The sequence below is a fragment of the Mauremys mutica genome, chromosome 17, assembly GCF_020497125.1.
Source record: "Mauremys mutica isolate MM-2020 ecotype Southern chromosome 17, ASM2049712v1, whole genome shotgun sequence".
NCBI lineage: Eukaryota > Metazoa > Chordata > Testudines > Geoemydidae > Mauremys > Mauremys mutica.
In genome coordinates this window covers 15,853,573-15,875,938 of record NC_059088.1, presented here as the reverse complement: position 1 = coordinate 15,875,938, position 22,366 = coordinate 15,853,573, and the positions used below count along the sequence as shown (strand labels likewise).

Sequence of the window (22,366 nt, the reverse complement as noted above, 5' to 3'; positions counted from 1 at the left end):
GAATCATTCAGCTTTTTGCAGGCCGACGCCGTTGTTTACATGTTAGTTTGAACATTCACAGGAAAGCTCAGCTGTGGATTGGTGGCTCTCAAAGTCCATTGTTAGTTAAGTTCTCCCAGTACTTGAATCCTCCCTTCACAATATGTTGGCCAAATCTCCCTTATGTGTTTCCTACAGCAAACATTTCAAATACAAGCATAGATCCAACGCTCATAACTTCAGATATAAAAATGCTACATGCTTACAAATAGGATGAATATATTTAGTAGATCATAACCTTTGCAGAAATATGTTATATGGCATCTCTAGCACAAAGCGTATTACAGTTATGTCATATTTACACTCATAAGCATATTTCCATAAACATATCATAGAATATGAGGGTTGGAAGAGACCTCAGGAGGTATCTAGTCCAATCCCCTGGCTCAGAGAAGGGAGTGGAATCTAGAGGTTAAAGCCAGGGGTGAGGACTCCTGGGTTCTTTCCCTGAGTATGTGAAAAATTTGTCATAGAATATCAGGGTTGGAAGGGACCTCAGGAGGTATCTAGTCCAACCCCCTGCTCAAAGCAGGACTAATTCCCAACTAAATCATCCCAGCCAGGGCTTTGTCAAGCCAGGCCTTAAAAACCTCTAAGGAAGGAGATTCCACCACCTCCCTAGGTAACCCATTCCAGTGCTTCACCACCCTCCTAGTGAAATAATGTTTCCTAATATCCAACCTAAACCTCCCCCACTGCAACTTGAGACCATTGCTCCTTGTTCTGTCATATGCCACCACTGAGAACAGCCGAGCTCCATCCTCTTTGGAACCCCCCTTTCAGGTAGTTGAAGGCAGCTATCAATTCCCCACCCCCCACTCTTCTCTTCTGCAAACTAAATAATCCCAGTTCCCTCACCCTCTCCTCGTAAGTCATGTGTCCCAGCCCCCTGATCATTTTTGTTGTCCTCTGCTGGACTCTCTCCAATTTGTCCACGTCCCTTCTGTAGTGGGGGAACCAAAACTGGACACAGTACTTCAGGTGTGGCCTCACCAGTGACAAATACAGGGGAATAATCACTTCTCTCGATCTGCTGGCAATGCTCCTACTAATACAGCCCAATACTCCACTGGTCTTCTTGGCAACAAGGGCACACTGCTGACTCATATTCAGTTTAATCCCCAGGTCCTTTTCTGCAGAACTGCTGCTTAGAGTGCAGCATCACATCCAGGACTTAATTGGAAATCTGGCCCTGCCTCCCCACCCTGGACGTGGCCTCAGGGGGCCTGAGAGCAGTGAGCAGGGCCAGAGCCTCAGCCAGAAGAGGGGGGTGGAAGGGGAGTCTCCTCAGAGGTCCATCTCCCTGGCCTCGTGGCTGCAGGTTTATCCTTAGCTCTGATTCAGTCGCACCCTCACAGTGTCACTGGGCTTCCCTGCTCCTCCACTGGAATCTCTTATTAGTGGACACACACACACACATACACACCACCAGCAGCAATAGCCGGGCTGCTGTCCAGAACCACACGGGGTGGGAGGGACAGATCAGGGGAGGAGGGCACTCCTGTTTCCCAGCCCAGTCCCAGTTGAAATAAAGAGAAACAGCTGGCTGGAGAGTTTCATTCGGGGCAAGTCAGAGACGCTGAACGGATCGGACCCAGCCGGTGAGTGCATTGTATTTCAGTAGGATCTGTGAGAGATCAGGGCAAAATTGTACCAGCCATTGCCCAGAGCCCAACCAAGATCAGGGTCCCCCATTGTGACCCCGACTGAGATCAGGTCCCTTCTTGTGCCAGGCGCTGCCCAGACCCTGACCAAAATTAGGGCCCAGGTGCTGCACAGAGAAAAGCTCCTAATCTACACAGGGAAGACTATTACTTCTCATATGTGGAAACTGAGGCATAAGAGGCTAAATGACATGACTATGGTCACACAGGGAGTTGGTGGGACCACTGGGATTAGAACACAGCTCTCCCGAGTCCAAATTAAGCGCCTTGACCATGAGGCTCTAGAAGGTTTGAGAGACTCCACAGAGGAGCAGCCACATGTGCGCTCACCCACAAACACTCACCTACCCAGATTTCTGTGCACCCACCACTGACTGAGCCGGTCCATTGTCAGGGAGCACATATGTACTAGTAGAACTGTAGACATCTGATCTGGGGACCTAGAGACTGTGCCTTCATACATTATCAGAGTCTGTGGTCACTGGGCAGGTCACTCGAGGTCTGCTGTGCCAGCGATCTGCGCAGAGCTGGGACAGCCCACGGGGAGAACACACACACATGCAGCCGACGGTTATCAACATTGGATAGAGCAAAGCACCACACTGGTGACATCTGACAACAGTGGTGACCCCAACTGCTGATCCGGTGAGTAAGCCAGCTGTCCGCTGTAGGAATCGCGATCTAACATGACAGAAAACCACGAGCTAGGGAGCCCCATTATCCCCTCCCTTCAAATCCCCACAGAGTTTGATAACTCATGGACCCGCTGGATTGCCAGTAAAGGGAGGGCCGTATAAATTTTAAAAAGAAAGTGGGGAAACATGGACTGGCATATGTAAAGCAATGGCAGAAACAGAAGCTCTAAAAAATAACTACAAAAGTGAAAAAGCTGGCCTGTTGCAATTAATGTCCACAGCAGTAAGATGGCTTAAACAACACGCCACCATACTGGCCAGGCAAGTAATGGAGACAACCAGGGCAGTAGAAGAGAGAACTAAAGCCTTGGAGGGATCAACCCAGTCGGTTGAGCACTGGAAAGCCCAAGCTCTTTTAACAGGGCAACAGGCGGTCCAGACTCACGATCTGCTCGACCAGATAAAGCAGGAAAATAAAAAATTGGAGACAGCTGTGGAAAACCTGCAAAAAAAGATACCGTCCCCCGTTGCTCAACAGACTTCGAGTGCTGTTACAGTTCCTGGAGTAGGGGGACGGAAATGGAAAAACGTGGCCCTAGCAAAATTAAAAGATGAAACCAGGGCCGCTCGGGGGGGAGGGGGGGGGCAAGTGGGGCAATTTGCCCCAGGCCCCGCAGGGGCCCCCACGAGAGTTTTTTGGGGCCCCTGGACCGGGTCCTTCACTCGCTCTGGGGGACCCGGAAAACTCTTACGGGGCCCGGGCCCCCAAAGCTTCTTCCACTCTGGGTCTTTGGTGGCAATTCGGCGGTGGGGCCCCCCGCCGCGAGTCTTCGGGGCGCTTCGGCGGCAGGTCCCGGAACGGAAGGACCCCCCGCCGCTGAATTACCACCAAAGCAGGGGCCCCCTGCCACCGAAGACCCCAGGCCCCCTGAATCCTCTGGGCAGCCCTGGATGAAACAGTGTCCACTGCATTGCAACCACCACTGTATGATAAAAGCCAGGTTCTGGTAAAGCCTAAACCTAGATTGGTGCCTGTCAGAACGGGACAAGCAAGTGCACAGGAGGGGAAAGTCGCAAGCGATACTGTCACTGAATTGGTAAATCAGATGACGTTAAAAATGGAATGGTTCACGGAGCACATTAGGAGACAGGAGCTGCAACTCAATGGCAGGGAAGTAAATAAAGAATTTCAAAGTGAAAACCCAAGATTAGGCAGGTTAACACCTATAATTAATACATTCACACATGGAGCTGCCCCGAAACAGTTAACTGCGGCAAAAAATGGCACTCCTGCAATCCATGTGGCATGCACACAAAAGCAACAGACACTGGGGGAACAAATTCAGGTTTTACAAGAGCAGGAAACTACTCCCACTCTCCTGTCAAAGCCAGGATAAAAACCAGGGGCGTGATTCCCAACTGCTTTGACCCACAGAACCACACTCTGCTCTCATATCTAAAAATATAGCCTCTCTCAAATATTTTACATACCGGTTAAATTTTTTCCTGTATATGCTTTCTCAGTTTGCTAAACTCGCTGCTGCTAACTGTACTTTCAAATACCTTGATAGAGTGAATTTCTCTTGGGTCAGAACTTGCTACTTTCCTAGGGATAGCTCAGTGGTTTGAGCATTAGTCTACCTAAACCCAGAGTTGTGAGTTCAGTCCTTGAGGGGGCCACTTAGGGAGCTGGGGCAAAAAAAATTGGTCCTGCTAGTGAAGGCAGGGGGCTGGACTCGATGACCTTTCGAGGTCTCTTCCAGTTCTAGGAGATTGGTATATCTCCAATTATTACCTAGGTTGCTCTTCACACTCCTTTCCTCACTTCTGCTCTCTCTTTGTGTTAAAAGTTATAATTTTTACAGAAACCTCCAAAAGATAAAGCAGTTGAAAACAGACAAAACCAACAAGCAAAGAGGAAAAAAAAGTAAAAACTTTTACTTTAAATAAATCCAGTAGATTATTTTAACCCTTCAGGAAGGCAACAGCTGGAATTACGCTAACTTTCTTGGAAATATGGTTGCCAAGCAACAGAAATGCAGACTCCGCTTCTAATCCTAACGGCTGATTAACATTTTAAACACGTGCTTTCCTTATTTCCAGATAGCAGAGTTTTAAATAAAGTTTGATATACAGTAATAAATATGCCTTAAGTTACTAAATTAATATAATACATTAGGCAAATAGTATCAATTTTTATGAAAAGTTTTAAATAAAAAGGTCATCGCTCTCTTATTTATATGTTTAACCCTTTTTTAATTTCTATTTTTGTTTGCCTTATTTTGTATAGTTATTAATAGAATTCTGGAGACATTTGTTTTTAATTGCAAGTTTGTCCTGTATGTGTTGTATGTTGGCCTGTGTTGTATATTGTGCCACGTGAGTACTTATTATTATTTTTATTTTGTTGCAACAAAAGTCAAGTTTATACCTTTTTTAAAAATAATATATAGATATGATTGGGGTATAACCATCATATTATTAGCATTTTTTTTCAAAGTTCAAAAAGGTCTCACTTATAATATACGTACATAGATCTCTGCCTCAACGAACACAATTCCATGAATGATAATCAAAATGTACAGCAAGGCAAAGTAAGAAAAGTGCTGCTTGAGAACTTAGTAAAGTCCCACCTTAATATAAATATTCTCTGACCCAGCCCCCATAATTTTCCACAACTGTGAAAATTTAAATGGATAATAATCTTTTTTAAAAAAAAAGCTTAAAATAAATATGGCTATTTATCTGTTGCAACTAAAAATACAAATAAAATTCTGCTAAGCATAATTTTCACTGGGAAAATAGACTTAAAGAGCAGCAGTGATTTTATTCCAGAATAATTACTCTGCTTTGGGAGTGCACTAATTATTGTGGAATCTAGTAACACAGGCACTCTTCCTTCTGGGATAGACCGTCCATGCTGGGAGCTGTTCCAGAATCGCTATTGCAGAATAGCTTATTTGACAATAGCTATTCTGGTCAATTTCTCCCTGTAGACAATCCCCTAGTAAGAAATGTGACGATAGCAATGGGCCAATCAGATACAGAGACGATGTCTCCGGTGGAATCATCCCTTTTGTAGGGCTAGTCAACCACTTATTTTAAAAACCTTTTTTTCTTTCGATGCAAAATGGATTTCCCCTTCATTGGGAAGTTTTGCAAAAAAAATCCATTTTTGTTGATACATTTAAAAATGTGAGTTTTGGAAAAGCCAAATCCCCAAAAACATCCATGGAAAAAATTGTGTGTGCAGGGGGGCGGGGGGCGGGGGGAATGAAAATGTGAATATTAAATTCCTTTTTCTCTGTCTCTTGAGGTCCCCCCTCCCCAGTTCCTCTCTTTCTTTCTCTCTCTCTCCAGCCCTTGCCTGCCCTGTCAACAGCCATGACGAGCTGTGCACCAGATCCTGCCATTTCACTTGCACCAGCTTGTCTGCCCCTGCCCAGTGCACCAGGAAATGCTTTGAAGGCTGCCAGTGCAACATTGGCTTCATGTTTGATGGAGAGGCTTGCGTATCCCCGGCTAGCTGCGGATGCATGTGCAACAGATGCTATATCAATGTGGGTGCTGGGTTATCCGTCTGGCCGTCTTCGACAATGCCCTTGTAGCTGTGGGGCTCTTCCGGTTTCCCAGCAGAAGCTGGAGAGTGACTGTGGAGATGCGTGTGCAGGGCCGCCCAGAGGGGGGGGCAAGAGGGGCAATTTGCCCCAGGCCCCGAGCCCCATGGGGGCCCCCACCAGAGTTTTTCGGGGCCCCTGGAGCGGGGTCCTTCACTCGCTCCGGGGTGCCTGGCAAACTCTTGTGCGGCCGGGCGCAGGAGCTTCTGCCGCTCCCGGTCTTCGCCGGCGGGGGGTCCTTCCGCTCCGGGGCGGAACGACCCCCCGCCGGTGAATTACCGCCGAAGACGGAGCGGGACCCGCCGCCGAAGTTCAGCCCGGTCTTCGGCGGTAATTCGGCGGCGGGGGGCCCTTCCGTTCCGGGACCCGCCGCCGAAGTGCCCCGAAGACCCGCGGCGGGGGCCCCCCTCCGCCAAATTACCGCCGAAGACCCGGCTGTGCTTCGGCGGCGGGTCCCGCTTCGGCAGTAATTCTGCGGAGGGGGGCTCCGCCGCGGGTCTTCGGGGCACTTCGGCGGCGGGTCCAGGAACGGAAGGGCCCCCCGCCGCCGAAGACCCCGGGCCCCCAGAATCCTCTGGGCGGCCCTGTGCGTGTGCAAGGTGGCGACACATAAAACCTAGAGCCCAATGCTGCCCTTATGGTCACCCATCCGGCTTTAGTGGCATAGTTAATCATCCACATTTCCACACACTGTGATGAGACTAATCCATCTTGTTAGAGCAACGTGGGGCTGTAACCCCAGGTTGGAGCTATAATGGGGACATGAAGCCATATACCCTACACTTCAGCTTCATCATATGGGAGGTGGGGGTGCAGAGGAATAGCTTGGGCAGACCCATCTTTCATCAAAGGAACGAGCATCACTAAAGCATCATGGGTACACGTCTATTCCCAGCTCTGTCCCAGAATAAATCACTCGGTGCCTCCTTTTCCCCATCTGTAAAATGGGGGCAATGGTCCTCTCTTTGGGAGGCAGCATGGCCTAGTGAATAGCCCTCAACTTCTGGGTTCATAGAGTCATAGAGTTTAAGGCCAGAAGGGACCAGGAGATCATCTTGTCTCACCTCCTGCACGTCACAGACTGTTAAACCTGACCCGGTTACATTGTACTGAGCTCAATAGCCAGGAGTAGACTCAGTTATTACAGCCCTCTGGAGACTAAGCTGCTCTGTGCCACTGGCAGAGAGCAGCGGAGACTGGGGTGCAGCCAATGGCCGAGGTCCCTGCATTTGCAGGGAACTGATTCAGTGAGACAGACCCAGATGACTGTAGGAAGCAACCTGCACCTGTGGGCTCCTTTCCCAGCTGTGGCCAAGTCTTCAGCTAAAACTGACCCAGGCATAGCAATATCAGTCAGGGGTGTGGGCTTTTCCCCCAGAGGTACACCCACAAAATGTCCAGTGAAGGTGCAGCTATGCCACTGTGGTGATGACACAGCCTGTGTCACCAGCCTGTTGTGTGACACTGAGAAAATTGCTTCCCCGCTCTGTGCCTTGGTTTCCCCTTCCGCATTCAGATTCTAAGCTCTTCAGGGCACGGACTGTCTCTCAGTCTGTGCAGCACCAAGCGTAATGAGGCCCAGGTCTAGGTGGTGGCCTTGTGGAGCACTGAAATACAAATGCTTGTAACAATAGTGATAGCAGATGGTCAGTTTCTGCCCATCCCATCAGGTGACTGTTCTCATTGTGTTCATGGAGTTGGCTGGGGAAAGCGTGATCTCCAGCGACTGCTCTGAAAAAATGCACCTGCCTTGCTGCAGGCGGGCTTGTTTGCTCTTCCAGACAGGCCTGCACGCTCCAAGACAGAGTGAGCGGCTGCGTGAAGTGGGAAGGCCAGTGCATGCTGGCCCCAGGAGCCCAGCTCATCCTTTGACAGCACCTCTGGGGAAGCCCTCTGCAGCAGGGCCTATGAGATGGCTTTGCTCTGCAATGACGGTGCCCTCTCCTGGTTCAAGATGGTGGTGGACATCAGGGAGGGCAGTGGGGATGGTCCGGAGGCTGGGAGCAATGTCTACTTTTTCTGCTGTGAAAAGGAACAAGACAACCTGGGTAAGAGGGGGCCGTGTTAGAACAGCCTGAGGCCCAGGTGCAGGAAGCTCATTCACCTGAGTCTGATCTGGGCAGTTCAAGTGCAGGGAATCCAGCCTCATAAACCCCCTGGAGGGGAGTTTTTGGCTCTGAGCAGGTGATGTGATTTGTGCACATATGAATAGCAACGTAGCAGCAAAGTCTGAAATCGAGAGCAGGAGTCCTGATTCCCAGCCCCCACTTCTTGCCTCTAGGGATAGATAGAGGGGTGTATTTGGGGATCGAAAGATACATATTGTTTACAGGGTGGTTGTAGGCATGTTGGTCCCAGAATATTACAGAGACAAGGTGGGTGAGGAAATATCTTTTATTGGACCAACTTCTGTCGGTGGAAGGGACAAGCTCTGGAGCTATGCAGAGCTCTTCTTCAGGTCTGTGTAGCTTGAAAGCTTGACTCGCCCACAGAAGTTGGTCAAGTAAAGGATATTACCTCACCCAGCATGTTTCTCTCAGACAGATAGATGGACAGATACCTGCCATAGGTGGTCCTCTGCTTTATGTGATTTTGGACGCAATACATCTAATGCTGCTTTGTTTCAAATTCTTCTCTTGTATTTATTCAGGAAGGGTTTGGGGTTTAGAGCAGGAAGGGCTGGGAGTCGGGATTCCTGGGTTCTGTCCCCAGCTCTGGGAGGGGAGTAGGGTCTAGTGGTGAGAGCAGGAGGGGGCAGGGCGTCGGGACTCTCAGCTTCTATCCCCAGCTGTGTCACTGAGTCTGCAACTTTGTTCATGTCACTTCAACTCTCTGTGCCTCACTTTCCCCATGGGGCGAATCATATTTACCTACCTCCCATGCAGGCCATTCTGTCCCCATTTCCCACTTGAGAGAGGGGATAAATTTGGCACCTGATCCCCACTAGTGTTCTCAGAGGCTGATGGCCCTGCCTTCTTTCTGCATTAATCTGACACATTTCCCCTTGTTTTCCAGCAATGGCAATGAAGGGGACGCTGCTCCTCTGCGCCTGGCTGGTGCTTCTGTGTGGTGAGTAAGGATCAAAATACCAGGGCAAAGTTTTCAACACTGGGTGTCTGAAGTTAGGCACCCAGGGGTGGGATACTTACGCTGATTAAGCTCGGGGGACTGGCGCTCCTTAATCACTTAGACCCTGTTGACCATTCCACCCTTAGTGCCTAAATATGGATCTAAGACGAGAGCTACTCGGTAATTTCCCCATTGAACGTTTTCTGTCAAAAATTGTGGCTTTGTGGAACATTCTGCGTCAATTTCAGTGTAATTGTTTCAGAAAAAATTGAAGCAAAGCAGCGAGTTAATTAGTTTTCAGAGAGAGCAGGAGAAATGTCTACGTGGGATTGTACAATGGGTTGTAGGACCTAGCAGCCTGGGCCTAACTTCCGGTTTCTGTCTTACGTTCCTAAGGCTCATGTTCAGGGTTCAGCCGGCCGTCATCAGTGGTCAGGAAGGGAATCCCTCCACATCCCTACCTCCTGCACCTATGTAATCTGGGAGGGTTTTTTAATCTTGTTCCTCTGACGCATCCGGCCACAACTGGAGCCAGGGCTCTGAAGTGGCAGTGTCTATATAGCGTTGTGTGGTCCAACCGCCCTCAGTTCCTTCTCAACCACCTTTAGTCTGGGACTGAGTCCTGAGCAGAAATAAAAGTAGAATCGCAATCTGTGTTCTATAAACTAGACAGGATTTAAATCAAGCAGTGTCTCACCCTGATGGTGTAGTTCCTTCGTACACAAGCTGGGATTCTCCTTTCCAGGCTGGGACCACCTCCCCAGTTCAGTCTTTGTTCTCCAGACGTGTTTCCAGGGGTTGAGTTGTGATGGGAGTGAGGACAAATGATGATGTCACTTCCCCTCTTTTATAGATCTTTTGCTATGACATGAGTCAAGCAGTGTCATTGTCTATGTGCTCCCTCTGAGAAGTCTTCATTGTATATAGATCCTGTGATAGTCCTTGGCAGTGTGGATTCCCCTTAATGGGCCATCAGTGCTGTCTGCCTTCTCCATTGTACCTGAAAGGCTGGTTGTGGGTGTTTCCAACTTCACAACATATTTCAGTAACAAACACACAGCAAAATTTCATAACTTCACATACAATGAGAGCATGTACAATCCAACAAGATATTAATGTTGACTTTTACAATGATGCCTCACAAGGCATACTTTGAAAAAAAGATATCATAATCATATCACCAGGGTAAATATGGGGGTACCAGGGTATTGCTTTGGGGTACAGAGTGTCACATTTTCCCAAACTAACCATGGAGCAAAGGCAGACACAAAGATGATCTCCATCCTCATCAGTCTCTAGACTGCCTGATATGGAACAAGAAATGCTAGTGGAACAGGAGGAAGAAACTGAGGAAGAGGTGACAGCACCAACCCACTTCTCCTCATCTTCCTCTGATGAGGCCATCATACCACCACCTCCAACATCTGCAGACATTTTCAAGAACTGTTCAATAGGATGGTGGAGTCTCTCCAGATCCCTCTGGAGGAAGTCAGAGAGCAACAACACAAGTTGCCTGATATCCTGCAAGCCTCTACATCTGCCAAAATAGCACTGTCAGTCAATGAGACCTTGTTTGACCCGTCAAGGTAGTCTGGCAGACCATAGCCTCAATATCATCCACCTCCAAGCAAGCGAACAAGAAATACTATGTCCCCACTAAAGACATGGCGTTTCTTTTCTCCCATCCTACTCCAGACTCCCTGGTGGTCAATGTGGTACAAGAGAAGAGGTGGCAACACCACTCTGTAATATCCCCTTATGACAGGGACTGGAAAAGCCTCGACCTCTTAGGTTGGAAAGCCTACTCGCCAGCTATACTCCAGTTCCACATTGCTAATTATGAGGCAGTCCTGCCAAAATACAATCATATAAACTATTCGAAATGCCAAGACTTTTGTCAACACCCCCCAGAGGACAAAAGGGAACAGTTCCAGGCACTGATCACGGAGAGAGAACTCCTAGTCTGTACAGCACTGCAAGCCTCTTTGGACTCCACAGACACAGCTGTCCACTCCATTGCAACATCGGTGGTTATGAGACGAGCATCATGGCTTCACCTCTCCGGGTTCCTCAGAGAGTGCAGACCACTGTTGAGAATCTCCCCTTTGAGGGGCCTACACTCTTTGTCAAGTGCACAGCTGAATCCCTGCATACCTTAAACGATTCTAGAGCGACACTCCACTCACTCACCAGCGCTGAAGAGAACACAGGGTAGATACCAGCCTACCCTAGATCCTAACCTCCACACTTCACACCTCAGTGGCAGTATGACCCACAACATCGGTGACAGAGGTCCCCTCCCAAGCACAGACAGACACCAACACAACCTGCTGTGCCTCATACATCCACCTCCAAACCACAGTTTTGACGTTTTGGTCAAGTCCCTGAGATGCCTACGTCTGGTCCAGATGCTCCAACCATCTTCAGCGGACCATCAGTTTGGTGACCGTTCAGAGTCCATGTTGCACATCAATGTCCTCGAGCTGCATGCAGTCTGCAATGTGTGCTGACACTTCCTATCACTGATCAAACAACCATAAGAATAATTACGGAGATTGCTGGCATGTTCTACATCAACAGACAATGAGGAGCTAGGTCACAGTCCCTGTGCTCAGAAGCACTGAAATTGTGGAACTAGTGTATCCGACATGACATCAGCATCTTGGCCACGTACCTACCTGGACATCAGAAGACCACAGCAGACACATTGAGCATGAGATTCTCACAAGACCATGAGTGAGAATTAGGCACAACAGCCCTACAATATATATTCCACTGCAGGGGGTTCCCGAACATAGATCTCTTTGCCACACCCAACAATGCCAAATGTCCACAGTTCTGCTCAAGAGCGGAATTAGGTCACCGGTCTTGAGGGGAGACCTTTGTCATCACATGGAATGCACCCCTACACAATGCTTTTCGACAATTTCCCCATTGTTCAAAATATTTCTCAAGATACAGGTGGATCGACCCAGAGTCATTCTTATAGCCCCAGCATGGCCATGACAGATTTGGTATCCTTACTTCTTCTTCGAGTGCTTGCTCATATCGATTCCACCATATGCATGTCTGTCAGAAAGTTTTATCCTAGCAATACCCAGCGGGTCGGCTGTGGAGCCCCCTGGAGTGGCGCCTTCATGGTGCTCGATATATACCCCAGCTGACCTAGCGCCTCCTCAGTTCCTTCTTACTGCCCGTGATGGTCGTTGGAACTGCGGAGTCTTGCTTCGCTTGCTCGCCATTCTCCCTAGCATTATAGTTAATAGTTGTTAGTTATAGTTCTTAGTTTGTTTTTTACTTAGTGTTAGTTGGGTTGGGAGGCTTTCCGCTCCACCCCGATTCTTCTTCTTGGGCTCATGTCCAAAGCTCTGGGATTCAAGCCCTGCAGTTTCTGCTCTAAGCCCATGCCAACGGGCAACCCCCACGACTCTTGCCTGAAGTGTCTGGGGGAGGTTCATCAAGCTGAGATATGTAGGATCTGCAAAGGGTTTCATCCTCGGACTAAAAAGGAGCAGGACTTTCGATTAAAGCAGCTCCTCACGGAGGCAGCTCTGAGCCCTCCTGTGGCGCGGCAAGACCCAGCACCGAGCACCTTGGTGTGCACCACCCCGGCGGCAGCAGCAGGGGCTGCACCATGGTTGGACTCTGACCGAGAACCACGGCACCAACGCTCCCTGGCACCACAACCGGTGACATCGGCCCGGCGCCGCTCCCGCTCTCCTGGTCAGTTCCTATCCAGTCCTCATCATCAAAGTGCTTTACAAAGCAGGTCATTATCATGATTCCCATTTTACAGTTGTGGAAATTAAGGCACAGAAAGTGGAAGTGCTTTGCCTACAGTCACCCAGCAAGCCAAGGTCAGACCTGTGAACAGAAACCATGTCTTATGAATCCCAGTGCCCCGTTTTAGCCACAATACTACACTGCCCCTAAGCACCAGGCAAAGCTGCACAGGTGTCTTCAGACGGTTAAATAGTCAAGCTGGCTTAAGGTTTTTTAAATTAAAAGGATTCTTATTAAAAATGGCCTTTTTAAAATAACATTTGCAAAACTGATGGGTTTCCCCACCTTGAAATTTTTTGTTTTTTGAAAGATGTAAATAGAAACAATAAACAAAAATGTGGCCTGTTGGTTTTTCTATTTTTTTTTCTTTTTTGATTTTTTTTCATCTTCCTTTTTAGCCTTCTTGTGCTCAGTCATGTCTATGTTTGGTCTTCTTCTTCCTCTTCTTATCTATGGTAATTCATTGCTTTTTTATTTGGTTTTCTTCTTTGATTGAAACTCTTAATACTTTTTGTTCTTCTTTCTCAATCTTCTTCACGTTTGGATTTTTTCATGCTCATTCTTCTTCCGTCTTCTTTATTCTCAGTCTTTTTCTTCAAGTTTGGTTTTCTTCATGTTTCTTCTTCATACTGTTCTATCTTCTTCATGTTCAATCTTCTTCAATATTATTTAAGCCTGGATTTCTTCATGCGCATTCTTCTGTCTTTGTGTTCAGCATTCTTCTTCAAATTGAGATTTCTTCATGCTCATTCTGTCTTCATGCTCAGTTTTCTTCACTTTGGAATTTCTTTGTGCTCATGTAACCCACACACCTCCTGGGTGTGGTGTTCTGTCCCATCTAGTGGCACCGAGACCCCTTAGAGAGAGATACGAGTGCTCTACAGCCTTAGCTAACAGCCAGTTGGCTTTTAGCTCATGCTGTAGAGCAGTGGTCCCCAACCTTTTCATCTGGCAGGCGCCAGACGAAGGACCGTGGCAGCGGTCGAGCATCTGCCGAAATGCCGCCAAATTTCAGCGTCATTTCGGCGGCAACGCCTCTAGACGACATCGCTTGTCGGCGGCAAGCAGTGTCATTGAGAGGCGTCGCCGCTGAAATTCGGCATTTTGGCAGATGCTCGAACGCCGGCCAGGATGCGGGTGCATTTAGATGCCCCTGCAGGCACCATGTTGGGAACCCCTGATGTAGAGGCTCATGCACTAACTTCCAGAGGTCCCCAGTTCGACCCCCATCCACCAACATCTGTCAGCGTTACACTCACTATCTTGTTCTAGCTTCAATCTTTCTCTCATTAATGCTCAGTTTTGAGTTTCTTCATGTTTGGTTCATGTTTGGTTCTCATCTTCTTGGTTTTCTGGTCTTCCTCACATTTGGTCTTCCTTGTGTTTGTTGGCACTTCTTTGTGGTCTTCTTCTTTGTGTTCATATTCAGTGGTTCTTGTTTTTCAAATTCAGGCATCTCTGCAATGGTTGATTTGCTTTCTTCATGTTTTTAACATTTAACCTTCTTCTTATTTTTCTTCTACTTTTATTAGGTCCTTGTATTTGGTCTTCTTCATGATAGGTCTTCTTTTGCATGTTCTTCCTTTTCCAGGAGCAGAGTGATAGTCTAATGGTTAAAGCAGAAACATCTGGGAATCAGGACTCCTGGTTTCGATTTTTATATCTGGAAGGGAAGTGGGATTTAGGGTTGAACAAAGAGGGCCTAGGAGTCAGGACTCCAGCGTTCTATTCCCACTGTGGGAGGGTCACTAGTATCTCTTGTTTAGTGCAGTGAATCTGGAAGTTGGGACACTTGGGTTCTTTTCCCAGCTGTGATTTGGTGTGGGGTTTCTGATCCTCTTTCCTCTAACCCACAATCTGTTACTTTCAGGTCTTTGCAGAGCAAGTTTCCGTGGGAAAGAATTCATTACAGTTTTCATGCAAAACTATGTCCAAAGTATCGGAGCAGATTGCAAGCTCTTCATCACTGGTTACCATGCCTCCACTACGGTTACTGTGACGGTGAACAAGGGTACGTTCCGGAGAGTGACGCCTGTTGGAGAAGGACAGACGGTGACCGTGCAGATCCCAGCCTCTGTAGAGATGTTTGGGAGCCAAACATTTGATAGCACCATCCTGATTCAGGCTGACAAAGACATCTCTGTCCTGTCTGTTAACTCAAAGCCCAATTCCATTGCTACCACTGTAGTGTACCCCACTGAGAAGTTGGGTACTGTATATTACATTGTAACTCCCCCTGGCAAATATACAGACCAGTACAAAGAGTTTGCTGTCGTAGCAGGGCAGGCTCCCACTACAGTTGATATTTACTTGAAAGGGGCTGTACTGTTCAAACAGGAGAACTATGCTGCTGGGCGTAAACTCACTGTTACCCTCGCTCCCTACCAAGCCTTGCAACTGCAAAGCTCTGCGGATTTATCTGGCACCAAAATCGAGTCTCGGGAACATGTGGCCGTCTTGACTGGGCACAGCTGTGCTGCCCAAAACACCCCTTGTGATCATGCTTTCGAGCAGCTCCTGCCTGTCTCCAGCTGGGGCAGCACATACATCGTCCCTCCTCTGTCTTTCCAGGACAAGTTTGATATTACGTACATCGTCGCCTCCCAAAACACTCGCATTGACTATCAGTCAGGGCCCACACAAGCATCCCGCAACATATTGGCTGGGCAGGTTGTTGAATTTGAAGTCCGAGTCTCTCACCCACTTTACATCTCCGCTAGTGCTGGCATCCAGGTTCTTCTCTTCTTCACTGGTGCTAAAAATGGGATATCCACATATGACCCGTTCCTTATCAACATCCCACCCGTCACGAACTACTGCCACTCCTACCACATTGATGGTGTGAAGGATTTTGAGAGCCATGTGCTGATCGTAGTCAAGAGCTCAGAGTCCAGCAGGATCACCTCTGATCAGAGAGCCATAGGAAATGTCCTGTGGAGGCAGATCCCCGGCACGGAGTATTCTTGGGGAGAGTACAGCTTCGGCATAGGGATTAGTGCCCATTCCATAGAGCACCCAAGCTCTCCCTTTGGTCTGCTGAGCTTTGGAGGGAACGATTACGGTGGATATGGCTCATCTGGCCTTTGTGCACACAGTAAGTCAATTTTTGTGTTTCTATAATTCCCAGGCAGTAAGTAATTTTTGTGTGTGTTTAATACCCAGGCAACACTCCACCCCCTAGGAACTGCATAGGATGGGAAATGACAACAAATTTGCTGTCGGGTTTATTTTGGGGATGTTCTCTGGCCTGTGGATGATCACAATGGTGCCTTCTGGTATTAGACTCTGTAACTGCAGCCTATGCTTAGAAGACCACAGTTCCAATCCCTGTTCTTCCAGCTGCTTCCTGTGTGCCTTTTGACAGGTCATTTCTTCTGTTTCCATGTGTACATGGAATGTGTACATGGGGATAACAGCACCGGTGTCTCTCACAAAGAGGAGGGAGGGTAAATATATTACATATCGTGAGCTGCTCAGAGAGTATAGCAATGTGTGCTATATAATTACCTAAGATAGGCAGATAGTCTCTGATGCAGTGGATTTACTGATTTATTGGATTATATGGCTGGATTAGATAAATGGATTTTTTTAATGGATGGATTGAATGCTTTAGAGAAGTGTCCCTCAACCATTGAGTCACGAAACCCCCCTACCCCTCAGCAGAAGTCACAAAAGACAATTAAGGGGTCTTGGGAGGCATTGAGCATTTTATTACAATCAAAAGTAAAACCAATCTCACTTTCTCCTCTCCCTGTGCATCCTAACGCTTCAAGGTCAAGTATGCTCGGCCAACCTTTGGAAACACTTCCACATTATGTAGCTGTATCATTGTATTCATCAATATATTTTTGCTCTTACCAGTAAATGTAAGGAGATTGTGAAAATGAATGACTTCAAATATGGGGTTGTCAATATTGTGTAAGAGGGATGTAACTGAGGAACAGAAGAGAGGGATGGATTTGCTGGGTGGATTGGATGGAAGAGAGGGATGAATCAGAAAGAGATGGAAAGGTGAGATCCATCCAAAATACTACCTGGAAATACAGGATCTACTTAACCGCTTTACTTCAGTGGCACAGGTGCTGAGTCCTAGGCCATCTGGGGTGGGTGGGGCTTCCAGAGGAGGCCTTGACAAGTGAGGGCTAGTCTGCTCTGGGTGCACTTTGCAGATCTTCTTGGGTTTTCTATAAGCAGCGAGCATTTCCCTGCTCTCCCAGCTAGCAAACACCCTTCCCTAACTGGGTTGTTCCCCATGCTGTGCTCCAGAGGTGGCCTTAGTGTGGCTGCTTGTACATCGGGCCTGTGATATAGAGGATGCCGATTGCACATTAGAATTTGTCTCTGGCTCTTGCTGCATCTAAGCAGGTGTTTTTAGTTCATTTCCTGTGTTGTTAAATCTCCCCCTCTCTGACCCCCTTCTAGTCCTGCCCTGCCCTGAGAACAGCCACTACGAGGCCTGTGGAAACGCCTGCCCAGCCAGCTGCTCTGACCGAACTGCCCCCTCCTCCTGCCGGGAGCCCTGCGTGGAGACCTGCCAGTGTGACAACGGTTATGTCCTGAGTGCCGGCCAGTGTGTCCCCGTGGGGAGCTGTGGTTGTGACTATAATGGCCGCTACTACAAACCCAACAAAGAGTTCTGGGACGATGAGAACTGCCGCTCTCGGTGCAGGTGTGACCCCAGCCTGGGCCTGGTGGTTTGCCAGGAGACCACCTGTAAGGCCAATGAGAGATGCGCCGTTATCAACGGGGTCCGTGACTGCCACGCAATCAGCTACTCCACCTGCACGGCCTCCGGGGACCCTCACTACACCACCTTTGATGGGAAAAAGTACGATTTCATGGGCACCTGCATCTACCAGCTGGCTGGGGTCTGCTCCGAGGACCCCACGCTCACCCCATTCAACATCAAGGTGGAGAATAACAACCACGGCAGCAAGGCCGTGTCCTACACCAAAGCGGTGACCTTGGAGGTGTACGGCAGAAACATCACTGTGAGCCAGCAATATCCCCGCAAGATCAAGGTAGGGACGGAGAGCCACAGGACTACTCGGGGAGCTGTGAGCAGGAACTCTTCCTGTTGATACATTGCCCCTGATTTCAGCCCCCACTGTAGAACCATGTCTTGTGTCCACTGTACACTGAGCTGGTGGGCGTATGGGAAGTAACCGAGTGCCCCTTTGTGAATATATAATGAATGATTTTCTCCTCCCTGTAAGTGCAGTTATGCCATTGTAACTCCTCTGCACTCAAACAACTTACTCATTTAGCTGGGGATTGGGGCCAATTGACTCCGGTGGAGCTATGGCCGATTCATGCCACTTTGATATCTGGCCCCATTGACTCCAGGGGAATCAACAGCCCTAAAAGCTTCCTCTGCTAAGGTGCTTGACCCTGATTTCTGTTGTGCTAAGGCCCTTTGCACTGCTCTGCCAGCCAAAGCTGAAATAAATTGCCCTTATCCTGCCCAAGAGGTGTGAAAGGGACTTAGTGTAACTGGGAATTCAGACCTTCATCATCCCTGACACGTCTTTTCTATACAAATAGCATCTTTGTGGACCTATCCTTCTACGCTGCTCTCAGGACTAGACCCCACGCCCCTTGCAGAGCCAGGAATACAATCCGGGAGTCCTGGCTCCCAGCTCCCCTGCTCTAACCACTAGCCCTCACTCCCGTTGCAGAGCCACAAATAACATATAGGCGTCCTGACTCCCAGCCCACTCTGCTTAAATCCACTAGACACCACTCCTCTCCCAGAGCCAGGGATAGAACCCAGGGGTTCTGGATCCCCACTCTCTGCTTGCAGTGTTCATTCAAAATTAACCCCCGGTCCTGCCACATCTGTTCCAGGTGGATGGAGTCTTCATGGACCTGCCGTTCTACCATGAGGAGAAGCTACAGGCCTACGTCAGTGGATCCCACATCGCCATCAAGACCGCCTTCGCCCTGACGGTGACCTTCGACTGGAGTGGCCTGGTCCGGGTCACCGTGCCCAACACCTACACCAATGCCCTCTGCGGCCTCTGTGGCAACAACAACCAAACTGCCAGTGACGACCTGACCATGAGGGACGGGAGCCGGGCGGCCAACGCCATCCAGTTCGCAGAGAGCTGGAAGGTGGGGGAGGTCCCTGGATGCTTGCCCAGTTGCACCAAGGACTGCCCAGTCTGCAGTGAGGCTCAGAGACAACCCTACAAGGGAGATGGGTACTGCGGGGTCATCACCAGAGGGGACGGGCCGTTCAGAGAGTGCCATGAGGTCATCGACCCAGCTCCCTTCTTTGACGACTGCGTCTTTGATACCTGCCAGTACAAGGGTCACCGTGACGCTCTCTGCAGCGCGATCAGTGCCTATGTGACAGCCTGCCAGGCCAAGGGCATCCAGATAGGGCAGTGGAGATCGGCCTCATTCTGCAGTGAGTGTTGCTAATTGACTTCGTTTTATGTGTGTGTAGTGTGCATGTGCAGCGCCCTCTAGAGGGTGGGCTCAGAATGGCTCAGCCATGTGTCAATGGCCCTACAGAGCTATCATCTTGCAGTAGTTTTCCTCCAGTGTCACAGACAGTAAGGGTCACCTGCTTTAACTTTATTCTGTAGTAACGTAATGTTGTCTGCTTGCCAGCAGCTTTCTCCCAGGGGGTTGGAAACACTTTGCAAACACAATTCATCCTTCCCATAAGAGTGCAGGAAAATAGAGGCAGAGAGAAATAAAGTGATTTGCTCAGAGTCACAAGAGAAGCCAGTACCAGAACCCAGGAATCCTGACTCCCAGTCCCCTATCGCTAAACAATACACAACAGCCCGCTGCCAGAATTCGAAACACAACTTGGAACAGATCCCCTTGTCTGCAGCTCTTACCACTAGACCAAACATCAGAAAGAAAACCCAGGAGTCCTGACTCCCAGCCCACACTGCTTTAACCCTCTAGACTTAACCGCTCTTCCACATCTGGGATACAACCCAGCAGATCTGACTCCCAGCCTCCCTGCTCTAACCACTAGGCCCCACTCCCCTCCCAGAGCTAGGAATAGAACCCAGGAGTCCTGGCTCACAACCCCACCGGAACAATCCTATTCTAAGTGATGTGAATTGAGAGAGATTTCCTTCAACTTACCTTTGCATTTCTTCTTTCTCTCATCCCTATCTGCACGTTCGCTCTGATCTTCTCCTGCAGGTGCCACCTGCCCTCATAACTCCCACTACGAGCTCTGTGGGAACAGCTGCCCTGCCACCTGCCATGGCCTCTCGGCACCGGACGGCTGTGATGCTCCCTGTGCTGAAGGGTGTTTCTGTGACGCCGGGTTCCTCCTGAGCGGAGACCGGTGCGTCCCTGTCGTGCAGTGCGGCTGTGTGCACCAGGGCAGGTACTACAGGAAGGGAGAGGAGTTCTACACCAGCGCCTCCTGCCAGGAACGGTGCCGGTGCAAAGACAGCGGGGTCGTCGAGTGCCGGGAGGCCTCCTGCGGAGCCAACGAGCAGTGCAGGGTGGAGAATGGAATCCTAGGCTGCCACGCCATGGGCTGCGGCAAATGTGTAGTGTCTGGTAATCGACACTATCTGACCTTTGATGGACGGGCCTTTGATTTCCAGGGCACTTGCACTTACAGCTTAGCCAGAGTCTGCAGCAGTGACGCTGGGCTGGTAAACTTCTCCGTGGTGGTAGAAAATGAGAGCTACGGTAATGGGCAAGTGTCAGTGGCACGGCTGGTGGTGGTCTCCGTTCATGGTTACACCGTCACCATGGAGAGGGGAAGGAAGTGGAAAGTCACGGTAAGTCCCTCTTTGACATTTTTCTCATTGTAGCCTAGAGCAGTGGCTCCCAGCCTTTCCAGACTACTGTACCCCTTTCAGGAGTCTGATTTGTCTTGTGCACCCCCAGGTTTCACTCACTTAAGAACGACTCGCTTGCAAACTCAGACATAAAAATACAAAAGTGTCACAGACACACTAGTACTGAAAAATCTCTCCCATCTTTACCATAAAATTATAAAATAAATCATTTGGAATATAAATATTGTATGTACATTTCAGTGTATAGTATAGAGAGCAATAGAAACAAGTCACTGTCTGTCTGAAGTTGTAGGTTGTACTGACTTCACTAGTGTTTTTTTATATAGGCTGTTGTAAAACTAGGCAAATATCTAGATGAGTTAATGGACCCGGTGGAAGACCTCTGCGTACCCCTGGTTGAGAAACCACTAGCCTAGAGAGACTAACACTGTGTGTTGTAACCAGGACACAGCTGCTGAGTCCCCACTAGTGATGGGTGAATTTCCCTCTCATTGGCACAGGTGGACGGGGAGCTCTACACTCTCCCGCTGGCTATGGACGATGGGAAACTTTGGATCAACCAGGAGGGGAACAACATTATTGTCCAGTCTGCCTTTGGCCTCAGAGTCCTTTACGACACCTCCTATTATGTCCTAGTCTCCATCCCCAGCTCCTACAAGGGACACGTGTGCGGCTTGTGCAGCAACTTCAATGGCGACAAGAACGACGACTTCCTGCTGCCCAGTGGGAAGAGCACCCAGAACGCGGATGAGTTCGGGGCCTCCTGGAAGGTGCCTGTTGATGGTGCCACGTGCACCGATGGCTGTGGGGAAAGGTGCCCGGTCTGTGATGAAGCTCAGACAAAGCCGTACCAGGCTGACAGCTCCTGTGGGTTGATCAAAGCAACATCAGGTCCCTTTAAATACTGTCACTCGCTGGTCAGCCTTACCGAGTATTTCAACCATTGTCTCTATGACATGTGTGCTGCCAATGGAGCAAGAGAAATCCTCTGCCAGAGTGTCCAGGCCTATGTGTGCCAAGCAAGCTGGAGGCACAGTCAGTGCCTGGAGAACAGCCTCCTTCTGCCGTAAGTTTACAGAACAATCTACAGCCTGCTCTTATCTTCAGGTGTATTTGCAGCTAGTGATGTGGTATCACAATCTCTCTGCTTGTCAGATACCTTTGCGAGGAGTGAGTAGCTGGGTTGGGAGCATGCTGCAGGGGTGGGATGGCTGAGGCAGGCCTGGTCTACACTACACCTAAAAATTAGATTGACGTAGCCACATCGCTCAGGGCTGTGAAAATTACACACCCTGCTGTGTGACATAGCTAGGTCGACCTAACTCCACTGTAGACACAGCTGTGTTGAGGGAAGAATTCTTCCATTGACCGAGCTATCGTATCTCAAAGAGGTAGATTAACTACATGGATGGGAGAGCCCCTTCAGTTGATGCAGGACGCATTTACACCAGGGTGCTACAGCAGAATAGCTGCAGTGCTGTAGCTGTGCCACTGTAGCTGCTGTAGTGCAGACATAGCCTCAGTTTTCCATCCGTTTCTCATTCGCTTCTATCTCTCCAGCTTTCACCTGCCCAGCCAACAGCCACTACGAGCTGTGCACTAGATCCTGTGATTTCACATGTGCTGGCTTGTTCTCCCCTGCCCAGTGCACTGCGAAATGCTTTGAAGGCTGCCAGTGCGACGCCGGCTACGCATTCAATGGGGAAACGTGCACGTCCATGGAAGGATGCGGCTGCGTGCGTGACGGACGCTACATCAAGGTGGGTGCTGGG

General features: G+C 49.1%; 1 protein-coding gene across 1 annotated transcript; it reads left to right on the top strand.

Moving 5' to 3' along the window:
• The first annotated feature begins 1,546 nt into the window (after nt 1-1,546).
• Nucleotides 1,547-22,339, top strand: LOC123351808 (IgGFc-binding protein-like). The gene is made up of 8 exons (XM_044991458.1): nt 1,547-2,348; nt 8,971-9,024; nt 14,678-15,901; nt 17,230-17,828; nt 18,655-19,219; nt 19,978-20,573; nt 21,095-21,660; nt 22,155-22,339. Exons 2-8 carry the CDS (start codon nt 8,973-8,975, stop codon nt 22,195-22,197), a joined length of 3,645 nt encoding a protein of 1,214 aa, XP_044847393.1. The 5' UTR covers nt 1,547-2,348; nt 8,971-8,972; the 3' UTR covers nt 22,198-22,339.
• Nucleotides 22,340-22,366: the final 27 nt, after the last annotated feature.

Bases quoted from the DNA above. Each gene is read 5' to 3' on its own strand.
- LOC123351808 (XM_044991458.1), top strand. From the start codon at position 8,973: ATGGCAATGAAGGGGACGCTGCTCCTCTGCGCCTGGCTGGTGCTTCTG. The intron at 17,829-18,654 runs GTAGGGACGGAG...CATCTGTTCCAG, and splicing joins AATATCCCCGCAAGATCAAG to GTGGATGGAGTCTTCATGGA. The intron at 19,220-19,977 runs GTGAGTGTTGCT...CTTCTCCTGCAG, and splicing joins GAGATCGGCCTCATTCTGCA to GTGCCACCTGCCCTCATAAC.